The following is a 20,000-nucleotide window of genomic DNA, read 5'->3' as shown; positions in this document are numbered from 1 at the left end:
CTGGAAAGAAGATTGAAGTCGATCGGAATTTTTTTGTGGGAGATAACGTTAAATGTATAACGGCAAAAAGTGGCAAAAACGAGCTAAAAACGCGAAAAACGGCCAACTTCAGCAAATTATTGTAGCGCCCCCTAGTGTTCAAATCGCACACGTTTTTTTGCAAGTTAAGGCATGCCATGTGCACTTAGGAGACATATTTCAAAGTGATTATTCCCAATAGTGTTGACGCTATGAGCATTGAAAAACAAGACACGCCCCTAAGATGTTCATTGGGCCATAGATCTTTACCACAATGAGATATAAATAAACAGTTGACATATTCTACGTCAGCTGGCTTCAATGATTTGATTGATATCAGGTTTTGTTGATTTGGACCAAGCATGTAGCTAAGAAAGTCAATTATGTGTTTTTCACAAAATTCAAAATGGCAGAAAATCTAAGTAGGCGGAGCTTAGGAGTCTGAGAGCAGGTGGAGGTGGACATGTGTGAAACATTTCAAGTCAATCACACGTTCTGGGTGAGGGGCGTCGCCGGTCAACATTTTAGGGGGCGCTAGAGAGCAACTATGAATTGCAAAAATGTGACTATGAATTGCACAAATTTGACAAGCGTGCCAAATATGGTTAGTTTTAAAAATGTCTACGTGCCCCAGAAATGCTCCAAATGTAGCCGAAGCAAACACAATAGAATTAAACGTGTTTCTATGAAACTGAATCATCAGGTTTCAGTTTGTGTTCAAACGACGACTTCACTTTTAAAAAGTGTGAACTGGGATTCTCTCTCTGCTCCACGGCCTCCATTCAGCTAGCGGCGCATAATTAGTTCTTTTATATCTTGTGTGTGTGTGTGTGTGTGTGTGTGTGTCTCTGTGGACAATCACTCCTTTCAAACACACACACACACACACACACACACTCTGTGTTCCAGTGGACCAAACTAACACAAGTGGTACACAGTTAATAATGATCAGCGGGGAAAGAAGTACTCAAGTAAAAGTAAAAAATACTTCACAATGTTACTGTGAAGTTAAAGTATCACAAATAAAAGTACTAGTTATACGGCTCCTTTCACAGTGTTGTATTATTAAAGAATATTATAGTAATAAGAAATACATATGAGATCATTTTAATGTACTTTATTAATGTAGATACTGTCTGTGTACTAAGTAGTAAAGTATCATGAGGAAGTACATCAACCTCGTACTTGAGCCCAAGTACTTTCACACAGAACTCATAACATTAATAATCTGATTCTGGTTTTGCATGAACGTCGTTTCACGAACCATTTGCATGAAAGCTGAGGCAAATGTGTGTGTGTGTGTGTGTGTGTGTGTGTGTGTGTGTGTGTGTGTGTGTGTGTGTGTGTGTGTGTGTGTGTGTGTGTGTGTGTGTGTGTGTGTGTGTGTGTGTGTGTGTGTGTGTGTGTGTGTGTGTGTGTGTGTGTGTGTGTGCTCAAGTTTCTAAGGTCTAAATTAGCTCTCTAGCTAACTCCGAAACTGAAATGATGATAAATGTGCTCTGTGCCTGGTAAATAAACAAATAAACAAACAAACAAATAAATAAAGAGACGGTAAGAGGAGTCAGAAGTCAGATGACGTGGTTTAAAGAGTTAGAGATGAGATGTTAGAGATGAGATGTTAGAGATGAGATGTTAGAGATGAGATGTTAGAGATGAGATGAGATGTTAGAGATGAGATGTTAGTGATGAGATGTTAGAGATGAGATGTTAGAGATGAGATGTTAGAGATGAGATGTTAGAGATGAGATGAGATGTTAGAGATGAGATGTTAGTGATGAGATGTTAGAGATGAGATGTTAGAGATGAGATGTTAGAGATGAGATGTTAGAGATGAGATGTTAGAGATGAGATGTTAGGGATGCTTTGTGTCTTGCAGGCTGCAGCTGATCGATGATCTTTCCTACGAAGACGTGAAAAAGTGTTACAGAGGATCAGTGAGTCCTTCACTCAACACACACTGACCTAAAGATGACGACATGTCAACACACACACACACTCACTCACACACGCACACACACATGCACGCACACACCCTCACACACACACCCTCACACACACACGCGCACACACACACACACACGCACACACCCTCACACCCTCACACACACACACACACACACGCACACACCCTCACACACACACACCCTCACACACACACGCACACACACACGCACACACCCTCACACCCTCACACACACACGCACACACACACACACCCTCACAGACACATGCACGCACACACCCTCACACACACACATGCACACACACACACGCACACACACACGCACACACCCTCACACCCACACACACACGCACACACACACACACACCCTCACAGACACATGCACGCACACACCCTCACACACACACATGCACACACACACATAACTAAATATAATCAACTGATGAATCATGAACAACAACATCTAGGTTTATTGTTAAAGAGTTGTGTCAAATAAAAGGTGTGTTTTATCTGTGATGTTGTTTGTTGTTTGTAGTTTGACCCAAACGTTCCGTTTCAGAAGCTCGAGGCGGCGTCGCTGCTTTCTGTTGTTTCAGTCTTTGTTGTTTCAGACGGGAACCGGAAGACAGGAAGTGAGAGAATAAAGGTGTATTGAGATGATGTAACTTCTGACTCGCATGTCAGGAACAACATTAATATTCCAGAGAGCTGCAGTTTAGTTTCTGTTGAGTAAACTGCTGCACTTGAAGTATTAGTCATCATAAATATTGATAAACGTCCCGTCAGCCTCTCCAGAAAAGGATAACGCATTCTGTGATACTGAAAATAGAAACAAATATTTCTAGTGTATTGATTTATTTCTCTTTATTTCATCAGGTGGTCTCAAAAATATTCATCACAAACAACACAAATAAAGCCAGACAACCAGAATCAACAAAGAATCCATAAAACAAACAACCATCAGATGAACTGTGTTATAGAATTCCTACGTACACAAGTACAAGCTCCGCCCACTTGTTTACAGACTTTAAAAGAGTTTATATTAATAGATGTTGAATATGAACCTTTGATAAGCTAAATTACTAGATTTAAAGTCTGAATGTCTTATTTGTATTAGAAATAAGTGCCCGATGAAGAGGATGACGTTTCTGAAGATGACGTCTGGGGCGTAAAAAACAGCATCGTCTGCATAAACGTTGACGTCTCGATAAGGAATAAATGTTATTTACGTGAACAGTAGAGGACCAACAGCAGAGCCCAGTGGAACCCCGTCGCCCGCCACAGAGATCTGCATGGTTTGGATTTTGTGTCCATATTTATTTATTTCTTCACAGACGGTCAGCAAGTACAACTCTCAGTACCACAAACTGTTCCAGACGGTTCCTAAAGAGGAGATCCTGATGAAAGGTGAGGAGTCCCTGTCAGTCACCTGATCTATCACCTGTCTGTCACCTGATCTATCACCTGTCAGTCACCTGATCCATCACCTGTCTGTCACCTGATCTATCACCTGTCAGTCACCTGATCTATCACCTGTCTGTCACCTGATCTATCACCTGTCTGTCAACTAATCTATCACCTGTCTGTCACCTAATCTATCACCTGTCTGTCACCTGATCTATCACCTGATCTATCACCTGTCTGTCACCTAATCTATCACCTGTCTGTCTCCTGATCTATCACCTGATCTATCACCTGTCTGTCACCTGATCTATCACCTGTCTGTCACCTGATCTATCACCTGTCTGTCACCTGATCTATCACCTGTCAGTCACCTGATCTATCACCTGTCTGTCACCTGATCTATCACCTGTCAGTCACCTGATCTATCACCTGTCAGTCACCTGATCTATCACCTGTCAGTCACCTGATCCATCACCTGTCTGTCACCTGATCTATCACCTGTCAGTCACCTGATCTATCACCTGTCTGTCACCTGATCTATCACCTGTCTGTCAACTAATCTATCACCTGTCTGTCACCTAATCTATCACCTGTCTGTCACCTGATCTATCACCTGATCTATCACCTGTCTGTCACCTAATCTATCACCTGTCTGTCTCCTGATCTATCACCTGATCTATCACCTGTCTGTCACCTGATCTATCACCTGTCTGTCACCTGATCTATCACCTGTCTGTCACCTGATCTATCACCTGATCTATCACCTGTCTGTCACCTGATCTATCACCTGATCTATCACCTATCAGTCACCTGATCTATCACCTGTCAGTCTCCTGATCTATCACCTGATCTATCACCTGTCTGTCACCTAATCTATCACCTGTCTGTCACCTGATCTATCACCTGATCTATCACCTGTCTGTCACCTGATCTATCACCTGATCTATCACCTGTCTGTCAACTAATCTATCACCTGTCTGTCACCTAATCTATCACCTGTCTGTCACCTGATCCATCACCTGATCTATCACCCGATCTATCACCTGTCTGTCACCTAATCATCACCTGTCTGTCACCTGATCTATCACCTGTCGGTCACCTGATCCATCACCTGTCGGTCACCTGATCTATCACCTGTCTGTCACCTGATCTATCACCTGTCGGTCACCTAATCTATCACCTGTCGGTCACCTGATCCATCACCTGTCTGTCACCTGGTCCATCACCTGTCTGTCACCTGATCCATCACCTGTCGGTCACCTGATCCATCACCTGTCGGTCACCTGATCTATCACCTGTCTGTCACCTGATCTATCACCTAATCTATCACCTGTCTGTCACCTGATCTATCACCTGTCTGTCACCTGATCTATCACCTGTCTGTCACCTGATCTATCACCTGTCTGTCACCTGATCTATCACCTGTCGGTCACCTGATCCATCACCTGTCGGTCACCTGATCCATCACCTGTTGGTCACCTAATCTATCACCTGTCTGTCACCTGATCTATCACCTGTCGGTCACCTGATCTATCACCTGTCGGTCACCTGATCTATCACCTGTCTGTCACCTGATCTATCACCTGTCTGTCACCTGATCCATCACCTGTCGGTCACCTGATCTATCACCTGTCGGTCACCTGATCCATCACCTGTCGGTCACCTGATCTATCACCTGTCTGTCACCTGATCCATCACCTGTCGGTCACCTGATCTATCACCTGTCTGTCACCTGATCCATCACCTGTCGGTCACCTGATCTATCACCTGTCCTCACCTTATCTAAACCCTAGTTTCACTAGTTTCCATTACAGAAACTTGTTTCCAGCTCCTGATGAAACTATTTGATCAGGGACGCAGTGAAAGTCTCTCTTCCTGTCTGATCCACCTGGACCTACCTGCTCTCTTCTTCTTCATCTTCTTCTTCTTCTTCTGCAGTGTATTCGTGTGCTCTGTTGCGAGACATCCTGCTGCAGGGACGACTCTACATCTCCAGGAACTGGCTGTGTTTCTATGCAAACCTGTTTGGTAAAGACATCAAGGCGAGTGGAGAACCTGTCCCTTTAAGAACCTTTCCCTTTAAGACCCTGTCCCCTTAAGAACCGTTCCCTTTAAGAACCTTTTCCTTTAAAACCCTGCCTCTTTAAGAACCTTTCCCTTTAAGACCCTGTCCCTTTAATAACATGTCCCTTTAAGAACCTTTCCCTTTAAGACCCTGTCCCCTTAAGAACCGTTTCCTTTAAAACCCTGTCCCTTTAAGAACCTGTCCCTTTAGGACCCTGACCCCTTAAGCCCCTGTCTCCTTAAGACCCTGTCCCCTTAAGCCCATGTCTCCTTAAGACCCTGTCCCTTTAAGAACCTTTCCCTTTAAGACCCTGTCCCTTTAATAACATGTCCCTTTAATAACATGTCCCTTTAAGAACCTTTCCCTTTAAGACCCTGTCCCTTTAGGACCCTGACCCCTTAAGCCCCTGTCTCCTTAAGACCCTGTCCCCTTAAGCCCATGTCTCCTTAAGACCCTGTCCCTTTAAGAACCTTTCTCTTTAAGACCCTGTCCCTTTAAGACCCTGTCCCCTTAAGCGCCTGTCTCCTTAAGACCCTGTCCCTTTAAGACCCTGTCCCTTTAAGACCCTGTCTCCTTAAGACCCTGTCCCTTTAAGACCCTGTCCCTTTAAGACCCTGTCTCCTTAAGACCCTGTCCCTTTAAGACCCTGTCCCTTTAAGACCCTGTCTCCTTAAGACCCTGTCCCTTTAAGAGTCGGGCTAATTAAAAACAACTCTTTCCAAGATGGATGAAGCTAAAGTCTCTGGTCTCAGGTCAGTTTGTAGCAGCACATTATGTTGACACATTATGTTGACACATTATTATTATGTTGACCAGAACAACAAACAGAGTTCAGAAGATAAATATGATACAAGTGATCAAGAGATTCATCCATCTAAAGCTTCAGTGATGACTACATACTAACTAGTGAAAGGTCAAAGGTCGCTGTCGGGTTCAACGCTTTCAAAGACCTCAACAGCAGAACGAATGTCCAATGTTTTAAAGTAATTAACTATTATTAAAATCACATTTAAATCTGTTTAAATATAATAATCAACATGTTGAATGAACTGAGTTCTGTTTAATGCGTTACATGAAGATGAAGATGAAGATGAGGTAGACGGACATTAGAGCTTCATGCAGTGTACTCTCCTCTACTTAGTACATCTTAGTGTAGTACTCTCCTCTACTTAGTACATCTTAGTGTAGTACTCTCCTCTACTTAGTACATCTTAGTGTAGTACTCTCCTCTACTTAGTACATCTTAGTGTAGTACTCTCCTCTACTTAGTACATCTTAGTGTAGTACTCTCCTCTACTTAGTACATCTTAGTGTAGTACTCTCCTCTACTCAGTACATCTTAGTGTAGTACTCTCCTCTACTTAGTACATCTTAGTGTAGTACTCTCCTCTACTTAGTACATCTTAGTGTAGTACTCTCCTCTACTTAGTACATCTTAGTGTAGTACTCTCCTCTACTTAGTACATCTTAGTGTAGTACTCTCCTCTACTCAGTACATCTCTGTCCAGCGGCAGAGGGAACAGGAAGTGTTTGCTTTGCCTACCACAATAAAGGTCTCATGTGTTATTCCTCTCTGGACCTGCAGGTGTGTATTCCCGTGGTGTCGGTTCGGCTGGTAAAGAAACACAAGACGGCCGGCTTGGTGCCAAACGGCCTGGCTATCACCATGGATACGGCACAGAAGGTACCGGACGGGTTCAGGCCGGAGACACCACGTCATTAGTATTAGTACACAATGTTTACTGAGGGAATAAATCAGGCAACTCTGGTTGTATAGAAGTCTATGCTTCATGTGTTAAAGCTGCATTCTCTCTCCTGACCACCAGGGGGCGACTCCTCTGGTTGTATAGAAGTCTATGCTTCATGTGTTAAAGCTGCATTCTCTCTCCTGACCACCAGGGGGCGACTCCTCTGGTTGTATAGAAGTCTATGCTTCATGTGTTAAAGCTGCATTCTCTCTCCTGACCACCAGGGGGCGACTCCTCTGGTTGTATAGAAGTCTATGCTTCATGTGTTAAAGCTGCATTCTCTCTCCTGACCACCAGGGGGCGACTCCTCTGGTTGTATAGAAGTCTATGCTTCATGTGTTAAAGCTGCATTCTCTCTCCTGACCACCAGGGGGCGACTCCTCTGGTTGTATAGAAGTATATGCTTCATGTGTTAAAGCTGCATTCTCTCTCCTGACCACCAGGAGGCGACTCCTCTGGTTGTATAGAAGTCTATGCTTCATGTGTTAAAGCTGCATTCTCTCTCCTGACCACCAGGAGGCGACTCCTCTGGTTGTATAGAAGTCTATGCTTCATGTGTTAAAGCTGCATTCTCTCTCCTGACCACCAGGGGGCGACTCCTTTGGTTGTATAGAAGTCTATGCTTCATGTGTTAAAGCTGCATTCTCTCTCCTGACCACCAGGAGGCGACTCCTCTGGTTGTATAGAAGTCTATGCTTCATGTGTTAAAGCTGCATTCTCTCTCCTGACCACCAGGGGGCGACTCCTCTGGTTGTATAGAAGTCTATATAAATGACTCTACTTCTCTTGATGTATTCCCTCAGTAAACATTGTAAACATTAGTTTTTGGTCTCAATCTCTAGTTTCAAGTCTTCTTCAATACAGAATGATGTTCATTTAGTAAATTATGGTCATTTAGAGTCAAACAGACCATAAAGCAGGGGATGCTTTAGGGGCGGGGCTACACAGTGATTGACAGGTCGACACCACGTTGTCCGTGTTTTAGTTCTTTTATAACTCTTTCACGGCGTGTTTTCACTTCATTAAAAATGTTGGTTGCCTAGCAACGTCTTAATCAGCGTTTGGTTGTACTTAGCTCCGCCCTCTTCTGGATGCACAAACCACTACGTCCACTTCTTTGACATGACGTTGTTTAAACGTCACGTTGTCACAGTGTGGAGGAGGAAGGATGAGGTCACTTCCTGTTTGTCTCTCCGCAGTACGTGTTCGTGTCCCTGCTGTCCAGAGACAGCGTGTACGACGTCCTGCGGAGGATCTGCACTCACCTGCAGGTTCGATGCTCGGCCGACCTCAGTTCTCCGTTTGTGTCCCGGCCACTTCCTGTCTGACTGCTTCTGTTTCAGGTGAACGGGAAGAGTCTGAGCCTGAAGCAGTACCTGGAGGAGCCCAGCTCTCTGTCCATGGTGAGGAGGTATTTATACTGCAGAGTACTGTGATGAGTACACCGACCTGTTACCTCTAAAGTACTCATAAACCTCTAAAATACTCGTAACCAGAGTACTACTCATAAAGTACTTCCCCCCCCACAGGACGAGTTCCCCGAGGTGCTGACGTGGAGGAGGAAGCCTTCGCTCCCCCTCGTCTCCTCCTCCCTCCCAGACCTGCTGGGTAGCTCCTCCCCCGGCCTCGCTGTAGACACGCCCTTCCTCACGCACACGCTCACAGGTAGGCTCACCTGACCCCCCCCCCACATAGGCTCACCTGACCCCCCCCACATAGGCTCACCTGACCCCCCCCACCATAGGCTCACCTGACCCCCCCCACATAGGCTCACCTGACCCCCCCCCACATAGGCTCACCTGACCCCCCCCACATAGGCTCACCTGACCCCCCCCACCATAGGCTCACCTGACCCCCCCCACATAGGCTCACCTGACCCCCCCCCCATAGGCTCACCTGACCCCCCCCCCACATAGGCTCACCTGACCCCCCCCACATAGGCTCACCTGACCCCCCCCACCATAGGCTCACCTGACCCCCCCCACATAGGCTCACCTGACCCCCCCCCCATAGGCTCACCTGCCCCCCCCCCCACATAGGCTCACCTGACCCCCCCCACATAGGCTCACCTGACCCCCCCCCCCACATAGGCTCACCTGACCCCTCCCCACCATAGGCTCACCTGGTGTGTGTGTGGTGCGTGTGCGTGTGTGTGTCTGTGTATGTCTGTCTGTGTGTGTGTCTGTGTGTGTGTCTGTGTGTGTCTGTGTGTGTGTCTGTGTGTGTGTCTGTGTGTGTCTCTGTGTGTGTGTGTGTGTGTGTGTGTCTGTGTGTGTGTGTGTGTGTGTATGTCTGTGTGTGTCTGTGTGTGTGTCTGTGTGTGTGTGTGTGTGTGTGTCTGTGTGTGTCTCTGTGTGTGTGTGTGTGTGTCTCTGTGTGTGTGTGTGTGTGTGTGTGTGTATGTCTGTGTGTGTCTGTGTGTGTGTGTGTGTGTGTCTGTGTGTCTGTGTGTGTGTGTCTGTGTGTGTGTGTCTGTGTGTGTGTCTGTGTGTGTGTCTGTGTGTGTGTGTGTGTATGTCTGTGTGTGTGTATGTGTCTGTGTGTGTGTGTCTGTGTGTCTGTGTGTGTGTCTGTGTCTGTGTGTCTGTGTGTCTGTGTGTCTGTGTGTGTGTCTGTGTCTGTGTGTCTGTGTGTCTGTGTGTCTGTGTGTGTGTCTGTGTCTGTGTGTCTGTGTGTGTGTGTGTGTGTGTGTGTGTATGTGTGTGTGTGTGTGTGTGAGCAGACAGCAGTTTGGAGACAGAGACCATCCTGCTGACAGAACCAGTACCTGAACTGGGTCACATGGAGAACCAGCTGCTGAGACTCTTCATCCTGCTGTGAGTACACAAAACACATTCACCAGAAAACTACGGAAACCTGAATGTGTTTGTTTTATATTATGAGATTCATACTGTAGACTCTAAAGATATTAACTGTATAGTGTATATATATATATATATATATATATGTGTCTGTTTATATTTATATATGTGTGTGTATATATGTATATATATGCTATAAAGTTAATAGTTAGTTAGTTAGACCGTTGACTGTCTGTTGACCGCCTTTTGACCGTCTGTTGACCGTATGTTGAGCGCCTGTTGACTATCTGTTGACCGCCTTTTAAATGTCTGTTGACTCTCTGTTGACTGTCTCTTGACCACCTTTTGACCACCTTTTGACCGCCTGTTGACTGTCTGTTGACCGCCTGTTGACCGCCTTTTGCCCGCCTGTTGACCGCCTGCTGACCGCCTTTTGACCGTCTGTTGACCGCCTGCTGACCACATGTTGACCGCCTTTTGACCGTCTGTTGACCGCCCTTTGACCATCTGTTGACCACGTTTTGACCGTCTGTTAACCGCCTGTTGACCGTCTGTTGACTGTATGTCTGTTGACTGTCTGTTGACTGCCTGTTGACCGCCTGTTGACTGTCTGTTGACCGTCTGTTGACCGTCTGTTGACCGTCTGTTGACCGTCTGTTGACTGCCTGTTGACCGTCTGTTGACTGTCTTTTGACTGCCTGTTGACCGCCTGTTGACCGCCTGTTGACTGTCTGTTGACCGCCTGTTGACCGCCTGTTGACTGTCTGTTGACCGTCTGTTGACCGCCTGTTGACTGTCTGTTGACCGCCTGTTGACTGTCTGTTGACCGCCTGTTGACTGTCTGTTGACTGTCTGTTGACCGCCTGTTGACCGTCTGTTGACTGTCTGTTGACCGCCTGTTGACCGCCTGTTGACTGTCTGTTGACCGTCTGTTGACCGCCTGTTGACTGTATGTTGACCGTCTGTTGACTGTCTGTTGACCGTCTGTTGACCGTCTGTTGATCGTCTGTTGACCGTCTGTTGACTGTCTGTTGACTGCCTGTTGACCGCCTGTTGACCGCCTGTTGACTGCCTGTTGACCGCCTGTTGACTGTCTGTTGACCGTCTGTTGACCGCCTGTTGACCGCCTGTTGACTGTCTGTTGACCGCCTGTTGACCGCCTGTTGACTGTCTGTTGACCGCCTGTTGACTGTCTGTTGACCGCCTGTTGACCGCCTGTTGACCGCCTGTTGACCGCCTGTTGACTGTCTGTTGACTGTCTGTTGACCGCCTGTTGACCGCCTGTTGACTGTCTGTTGACCGCCTGTTGACTGTCTGTTGACCGTCTGTTGACCGCCTGTTGACTGTCTGTTGACTGTCTGTTGACCGCCTGTTGACCGCCTGTTGACTGTCTGTTGACCGCCTGTTGACTGCCTGTCTCTCAGCGTCTGCCTGCTCGTCCTGTCTTCCTGCTACTTGGCCTTCCGAGTGTGCCGCCTGGAGCAGCAGATGAGCTTCCTGAGCAGCCAGCCGGCGCCCAGAGAGAGGTAAGCTTCTGGAGGTCAAAGGTCGGATCCGGAGCGTAAGACTCAGGGAGCCAATCAGATCCGTCGTGGATCAAACTGCAATGAAAAGTAAACGTACATCAATATAATGATGTACGTTGTCTGTTGGAATGATGAATTCAGATAAAACATATTTGACCTTCAGTCATGCTTATAATTAAATAATACATGAATACTTATGAATGATAGAATGAAGTCAGTTCCGATACTTCAAAGTACTTCTGTGTATCAGCTCACACTAATACCTCTGAGGATTGTTTTATATTGATGTACTTTTACTTTTCAAAGTAGTTTTTACTCCACTACTACAAAGTACTTTTCCAGGCTGCTTTTAACAAACTACAATGCAGTATTATACTATAATAATACTATCTAACCTGCAGTATACAAAGTATTTCACATGTTAAACTACTTGTTATATTTTTGATGATTCATTGTTTTACTCCTTTAATTGAAGTAATTAGGATGAAACCTTCTTCTTCCTGTTCCAGGTGTGGGGAGTTACCCTGCTGGCTGGCCAATCAGAGGACAGGAACCTGACGCCGGGAGCCAATTGGGGAAAAGAAGAAAAAACCTGCACTTACATAGACTTCCCACCAGGGGGCGGCGAGCGGACGGCCGCAGTGGCCGCACTCTGACCCGGTCACCATAGAGACGTCACGATAGTCAACAGACACTGGGGGCCGACCTTTGACCTCCCGAGTGAGAGGTCATGGAGAGGTCACGTCGAAGTCAGGAGGGACGACGTGCTGTAACATAACGTGTGTGTGTGTGTGTGTGTGTGTGTGTGTGTGTGTGTGTGTGTGTGTGTGTGTGTGTGTGTGTGTGTGTGTGTGTGTGTGTGTGTGTGTGTGTGTGTGTGTGTGTGTGTGTGTGTGTGTGTGTGTGTGTCACATCTCTCCGGAAAGGGGGCGATGGACGACATGTTTCTGGTAAACTGTAAAAACTATATTCTGATTATTTCACTTCTTCACATTAAATCAGAATAAATCATGTTGTTGTTGATAAATTACTTTATTTATTCATCTAAAAATAAAAGATCGTCAGATCGTGATTTATTATGAAAACTTACTTTCAAGGTTAAAAGTGATTTCAATAGAATATCACATCTATTTATATTATATTGATTACATATATTATAATTATATCTTGTATACAGTATATATATATTATTTTTAAAAGTATGTGTTTACATATATGATAAGATATGTTTAATTATATCATATTTATTATTATTGTCAATGGGGTTAAAATGAACTAATTTACTGTTTTGTATGTTTTTTATCAAATAGATTATCTGATAAACGCAACATCCGATCAATCAATACTTTTACTGCTGGTAATACTTCAGTGTACTTTTACTGCAGTAAAGTTTCCAAATACTTCCTCCACCACTGAGTATAAATACCACAGGCTGCTCCGTGATGACTTCTTACTCGTTGGTGTTTTTGTTTTTTGGAGGAAACTCGGAAAACAGAAACCTCCAGATGAAGTTCAATCTTTGAGGAACTACATTACCCATGAGCCTCTGCTGCTGTTGCTACGGAGAAGAAGCCAGTCAGAGGGCTGAATGTATTCATTTCAAGTCCTTAAAGACTCGGATCACATGGCCCGATTTGAAGCTCTGTGATTGGACGTTTGTTCTACGACTCCCAGGATGCATTTCACTACTAGAGCTTCAATTAATTTAAAATGAGTTTTATATCCGCTGTCAGACGGTAACTATTGATTATTATTAATTATTGATTACATTTGGTAAAACTTTTGTAAGCAATTCGTTGAGATGTGAATAAAAATATCAAAAATAAATTATTATTAAAAGTCAGACTTTATTTTTTTAGATCTACAAAGTGCCAGAAAAATAAATAATCAGCAACGGTTTTTACTTCCGATATGATCGTTAATAACATTTTACAGTTAAATGTTTGGAACGTCCCTTAAATCTTATTGATATGTTATTGATCACTGATCAGAGAACATGAATTATATTGAGAAGATTAAAAACAGGAGGACTATTTTCAGTGGCGGAGGGATCCATATGTGGTGCTCTATTATGATGAAGATGAAGAGGATGATGATTATGATGATAGTTAAGAGGATGGTGATGAAGAAGAGGATGTTGATGAAGAGGATGGTGATGATGAGCATGATGAAGGTGATAATGATGAAGATTACATTACATTTCATGTCATTTAGCTGACGCTTTTATCCAAAGAGACTTACAATAAGTGCATTAAACCATGAGTCCAAACTCAGAACAACAAGAATCAAGCAAGTACAATTTCTTCAATAACGTTAAACTACAAAGTGCCATCAGTAAGGGACATTTAAGTGCTGCTAAAGTGTTAAACTACAAAGTGCTATCAGTAAGAGACATTTAAGAGACATTTAAGTGCTGCTAAAGTGTTAAACTACAAAGTGCTATCAGTAAGGGACATTTAAGTGCTGCTAAAGTGTTAAACTACAAAGTGCTATCAGTAAGAGACATTTAAGTGCTACTAAAGTGTTAAACTACTAAAGTGCTATTAGTAAGAGACATTTAAGTGCTGCTAAAGTGTTAAACTACAAAGTGCTATCAGTAAGAGACATTTAAGTGCTACTAAAGTGTTAAACTACAAAGTGCTATCAGTAAGGGACATTTAAGTGCTGCTAAAGTGTTAAACTACAAAGTGCTATCAGTAAGAGACATTTAAGAGACATTTAAGTGCTGCTAAAGTGTTAAACTACAAAGTGCTATCAGTAAGGGACATTTAAGTGCTGCTAAAGTGTTAAACTACAAAGTGCTATCAGTAAGAGACATTTAAGAGACATTTAAGTGCTGCTAAAGTGTTAAACTACAAAGTGCTATCAGTAAGAGACATTTAAGTGCTGCTAAAGTGTTAAACTACAAAGTGCTATCAGTAAGGGACATTTAAGTGCTGCTAAAGTGTTAAACTACAAACTGCTATCAGTAAGGGACATTTAAGTGCTGCTAAAGTGTTAAACTACAAAGTGCTACTACGGCTCTACCTTCCCTATTCAAGGTGTAGTCACTAAGATGTGTTTTTAGTTTGTATGGTGATAATGATGATGAAGGTGAGGATGATGATAATGATGAAGATGATGGTGATGAGGATGATGGTGATGATGATGATGATGAAGGTGAGGATAATGAGGATGATGGTGATAATGATGAAGATGATGGTGATGAGGATGATTGTGATGATGAGCGCATGATGAAGATGATGGTGATAATGATGATGATGAAGGTGAGGATGATGAAGATGATGGTGATTATGATGAAGATGATGGTGATGAGGATGATTGTGATGATGAGCATGATGAAGATGATGGTGATAATGATGATGATGAAGGTGAGGATGATGAAGATGAAGGGACATATTTCATATCAGCAGACTTCCAAAGGATTAAATATGTCAGCTGTTGTATTTAAGTACAACCTTGATGTACTTGTACTTCATTAGATCTGATGCCATCTAATTAATCTGAAGGCTTTGAGGATTCAGTTGAAGAGGTCAGAGGTCAGAGGTCAGAGGTCGAGCTATAAAGAGAGCAGTCAGGCTGTTAAACCTGAGCAGGTAAAACACTCACAGACTGTGTACTTATACACAGTCTGTGTATTACTGCAGTACAAACAGAAGAACTAATACTTTCACCAGTGACCTTACCTCTCAGGACACAGGAGGCTGTTTGTTGTTGTTGTTGTTGTTGTGTGACTGGTGTTTTAAAGGGTTCGTTCAGTCACATCACAACAATTGACCCTGGTGGCACCAGAACTAACACTACCACTTTAGTCCACAGGGGGCACCAGAACCAACACTACCACTTTAGTCCACAGGGGGCACCAGAACCAACACTACCACTTTAGTCCAGAGGGGGCACCAGAACCAACACTACCACTTTAGTCCACAGGGGGCACCAGAACCAACACTACCACTTTAGTCCAGAGGGGGCACCAGAACCAACACTACCACTTTAGTCCACAGGGGGCACCAGAACCAACACTACCACTTTAGTCCACAGGGGGCACCAGAACCAACACTACCACTTTAGTCCACAGGGGGCACCAGAACCAACACTACCACTTTAGTCCACAGGGGGCACCAGAACCAACACTACCACTTTAGTCCAGAGGGGGCACCAGAACCAACACTACCACTTTAGACCACAGGGGGCACCAGAACCAACACTACCACTTTAGTCCACAGGGGGCACCAGAACCAACACTACCACTTTAGTCCACAGGGGGCACCAGAACCAACACTACCACTTTAGTCCACAGGGGGCACCAGAACCAACACTACCACTTTAGTCCACAGGGGGTACCAGAACCAACACTACCACTTTAGTCCACAGGGGGTACCAGAACCAACACTACCACTTTAGTCCACAGGGGGCACCAGAACCAACACTACCACTTTAGTCCACAGGGGGCACCAGAACCAACACTACCACTTTAGTCCACAGGGGGTACCAGAACCAACACTACCACTTTAGTCCACAGGGGGCACCAGAACCAACACTACCACTTTAGTCCACAGGGGGCACCAGAACCAACACTACCACTTTAGTCCACAGGGGGTACCAGAACCAACACTACCACTTTAGTCCACAGGGGGCACCAGAACCAACACTACCACTTTAGTCCACATGGGGAACCAGAACCAACACTACCACTTTAGTCCACAGGGGGAACCAGAACCAACACTACCACTTTAGTCCAGAGGGGGCACCAGAACCAACACTACCACTTTAGACCACAGGGGGAACCAGAACCAACACTACCACTTTAGTCCACAGGGGGCACCAGAACCAACACTACCACTTTAGTCCACAGGGGGCACCAGAACCAACACTACCACTTTAGTCCACAGGGGGCACCAGAACCAACACTACCACTTTAGACCACAGGGGAACCAGAACCAACACTACCACTTTAGACCACAGGGGGCACCAGAACCAACACTACCACTTTAGTCCACAGGGGGCACCAGAACCAACACTACCACTTTAGACCACAGGGGGCACCAGAACCAACACTACCACTTTAGACCACAGGGGGCACCAGAACCAACACTACCACTTTAGACCACAGGGGGCGCCAGAACCAACACTACCACTTTAGACCACAGGGGGCACCAGAACCAACACTACCACTTTAGACCACAGGGGGCACCAGAACCAACACTACCACTTTAGTCCAGAGGGGGCGCCAGAACCAACACTACCACTTTAGTCCACAGGGGGCACCAGAACCAACACTACCACTTTAGACCACAGGGGGCACCAGAACCAACACTACCACTTTAGTCCACAGGGGGCACCAGAACCAACACTACCACTTTAGTCCACAGGGGGCACCAGAACCAACACTACCACTTTAGTCCAGAGGGGGCGCCAGAACCAACACTACCACTTTAGTCCACAGGGGGCACCAGAACCAACACTACATGAAAGTTATAATATAGTAGCAATACCACAGAGTAGAACAACTCCAGCATGAGTATTTATACATTGTGGTATTACTACTTAGCTGTCTGAAGAAAACACTGTTTGAATTGAATCAATCTTTATTTATCATTAACAATCCTAAAAGACAAACATATTTACAAGAGAACCTGCAGTCTGGTTCTGACCACAGGATGAGTCCAAGTCTAAGGACACAGTCTGAGGACACACGGTATGAGGACACAGTCTGAGGACACACGGTCTGAGGACACACAGTCTGAGGACACAGTCTGAGGACACACAGTCTGAGGACACACGGTCTGAGGACACAGTCTGAGGACACACAGTCTGAGGACACACAGTCTGAGGACACAGTCTGAGGACACACCGTCTGAGGACACACGGTATGAGGACACAGTCTGAGGACACACGGTATGAGGACACACAGTCTGAGGACACACGGTATGAGGACACACAGTCTGAGGACACACGGTATGAGGACACAGTCTAAGGACACAGTCTGAGGACACACAGTCCGAGGACACAGTCTGAGGACACAGTCTGAGGACACACAGTCTGAGGACACACGGTATGAGGACACAGTCTGAGGACACACAGTCTGAGGACACACGGTATGAGGACACAGTCTGAGGACACACAGTCTGAGGACACCGTCTGAGGACACCGTCTGAGGACACGGTATGAGGACACAGTATGATCGTCTCCTATGTCCTCTCGTCTCCTGTGTCCCATCGTCTCCTGTGTCCTCTCGTCTCCTGTGTCCCATCGTCTCCTGTGTCCTCTCGTCTCCTGTGTCCCATCGTCTCCTGTGTCCTCTCGTCTCCTGTGTCCTCTCGTCTCCTGTGTCCTCTCGTCTCCTGTGTCCCCTCGTCTCCTGTGTCCCATCGTCTCCTGTGTCCTCTCGTCTCCTGTGTCCTCTCGTCTCCTGTGTCCCCTCGTCTCCTGTGTCCCATCGTCTCCTGTGTCCCCTCGTCTCCTGTGTCCTCTCGTCTCCTGTGTCCCCTCGTCTCCTGTGTCCTCTCGTCTCCTGTGTCCTCTCGTCTCCTGTGTCCCATCGTCTCCTGTGTCCTCTCGTCTCCTGTGTCCTCTCGTCTCCTGTGTCCCATCGTCTCCTGTGTCCTCTCGTCTCCTGTGTCCCATCGTCTCCTGTGTCCTCTCGTCTCCTGTGTCCTCTCGTCTCCTGTGTCCCCTCGTCTCCTGTGTCCCATCGTCTCCTGTGTCCTCTCGTCTCCTGTGTCCCCTCGTCTCCTGTGTCCTCTCGTCTCCTGTGTCCCATCGTCTCCTGTGTCCCCTCGTCTCCTGTGTCCTCTCGTCTCCTGTGTCCCATCGTCTCCTGTGTCCTCTCGTCTCCTGTGTCCCCTCGTCTCCTGTGTCCTCTCGTCTCCTGTGTCCTCTCGTCTCCTGTGTCCCATCGTCTCCTGTGTCCTCTCGTCTCCTGTGTCCTCTCGTCTCCTGTGTCCCATCGTCTCCTGTGTCCTCTCGTCTCCTGTGTCCTCTCGTCTCCTGTGTCCCCTCGTCTCCTGTGTCCCATCGTCTCCTGTGTCCTCTCGTCTCCTGTGTCCTCTCGTCTCCTGTGTCCCCTCGTCTCCTGTGTCCTCTCGTCTCCTGTGTCCCATCGTCTCCTGTGTCCTCTCGTCTCCTGTGTCCCCTCGTCTCCTGTGTCCCCTCGTCTCCTGTGTCCTCTCGTCTCCTGTGTCCTCTCGTCTCCTGTGTCCTCTCGTCTCCTGTGTCCTCACGTCCCATCAGCCCTCCTGCTAGCTGTGAGGAAGGCAGATGGCTCCTCCCCTCGGAGACTCCCCCATGTCCAGTTGTCCGGAGAACGTCCTCGGGCCCATCGCCCCCCCCCCCACCAGAAACCTGGCCCCGCCCCCTCCGTCCTCCTCCATCCGGCCGGACGCCGACAGCAGCCGGACGTCGGAGTGCCCGCTGGCCACCGTGTGGCGCCGCACGCCGCCGGACCTCTCCAGGTAGGCCTCGCCCTCCTGCTCCACCAGCGGGGACAGCGAGGAGGAGTCGGAGGAGGAGGCGTGGTGCTGCGTGACGGACACTTCTGGGCGGAAGCGGTGGCGAGGCGCTGGCGAGGAGGCGGGACAACACGGCGTCATTAAAAAGGGTCATAAACACATCATAATGTCTACATATATATATATATATATATATATATATATATATATATACACATGTATATGTATACACACTCGATACGATCGATACGATCGATATGCTGACTCACTGAACATTTTAGGGTTTCGGTAAACATGTTATATGATGACATCACTTTGAGTTTTAAGATCTTTTATTTTTTTGTGTATTTTTTTACTATTTTCTGAAATTTTCTAGATTAAATGAGGAAGAAAATAAATAAACTGAATATAACTACACGTCAAAAACTAACTAGATGTTTGTTTCTCAGGTGTGTATAGTACACACACACACACACACAAACACACACACACACACACAAACACACACACACACACAAACACACACACACACACACAAACACACACACACACACAAACACACACACACAAACACACACACACACAAACACACACACACACACACAAACACACACACACACACAAACACACACACACACACACAAACACACACACACACAAACACACACACACACACACACCAGCAGATTAACAGCAAATTAAGCGGCTCGCCTCCTGCTGAGAGGATTTAAACAGCGATTACGACAGAGCCACGCCCCTTGACCTCTGACCTCTGACCCCTTGCTTCCATCACGAGTCAAACGAGCTGCAGACACTTGGTGTCGGACGTCGGAGTTTTCCACGAGCGCCTGAATGCACCATCAGCATCCAGTTGAAATAAGTCATTAAGCGGTGTGCAGGTAAACACAGGTGAGTTAAATATTGAAGTTAAATAATAAAGTTAAATATTAAAGTTACATATTAAATTGACATATTAATATTAATTAATTAAAGTTACATATTAATATTAATTAATTAAGGTTAC

The 20,000-nt window shown here is 46.0% G+C and overlaps 2 protein-coding genes across 2 annotated transcripts in view; one reads left to right on the top strand and one right to left on the bottom strand.

Annotated features, from left to right (window-relative positions):
* The window catches only part of LOC117732611 (GRAM domain-containing protein 2A), a 34,096-nt gene extending 21,994 nt beyond the window's left edge, over positions 1–12,102 (top strand). Inside the window, exons 3-12 of the mRNA XM_034535654.1 lie at positions 1,895–1,952; positions 3,316–3,388; positions 5,324–5,427; positions 7,036–7,134; positions 8,398–8,469; positions 8,542–8,601; positions 8,728–8,863; positions 9,921–10,014; positions 11,424–11,525; positions 12,035–12,102. Coding sequence (XP_034391545.1) covers positions 1,895–1,952; positions 3,316–3,388; positions 5,324–5,427; positions 7,036–7,134; positions 8,398–8,469; positions 8,542–8,601; positions 8,728–8,863; positions 9,921–10,014; positions 11,424–11,525; positions 12,035–12,083 — 847 coding nt within the window. The 3' untranslated portion in view covers positions 12,084–12,102. The remainder of the gene's footprint in view (positions 1–1,894; positions 1,953–3,315; positions 3,389–5,323; positions 5,428–7,035; positions 7,135–8,397; positions 8,470–8,541; positions 8,602–8,727; positions 8,864–9,920; positions 10,015–11,423; positions 11,526–12,034) is intronic.
* A 5,095-nt stretch (positions 12,103–17,197) lies between these two features.
* LOC117731917 (proline-rich protein 5-like) overlaps positions 17,198–20,000 on the bottom strand; it is a 17,494-nt gene continuing 14,691 nt past the window's right edge. The window contains exons 9-13 of the mRNA XM_034534470.1: positions 18,875–19,086; positions 17,623–17,679; positions 17,483–17,539; positions 17,309–17,382; positions 17,198–17,210 (exon numbers count right to left, since the gene is read on the bottom strand). Coding sequence (XP_034390361.1) covers positions 17,198–17,210; positions 17,309–17,382; positions 17,483–17,539; positions 17,623–17,679; positions 18,875–19,086 — 413 coding nt within the window. The remainder of the gene's footprint in view (positions 17,211–17,308; positions 17,383–17,482; positions 17,540–17,622; positions 17,680–18,874; positions 19,087–20,000) is intronic.

The sequence above is a fragment of the Cyclopterus lumpus genome, chromosome 6 (genome assembly GCF_009769545.1).
Source record: "Cyclopterus lumpus isolate fCycLum1 chromosome 6, fCycLum1.pri, whole genome shotgun sequence".
Taxonomy (NCBI): Eukaryota; Metazoa; Chordata; class Actinopteri; order Perciformes; family Cyclopteridae; genus Cyclopterus; species Cyclopterus lumpus.
Note: the sequence above shows the minus strand (reverse complement) of the source record. Positions and strands in the feature narration are given on the sequence as shown.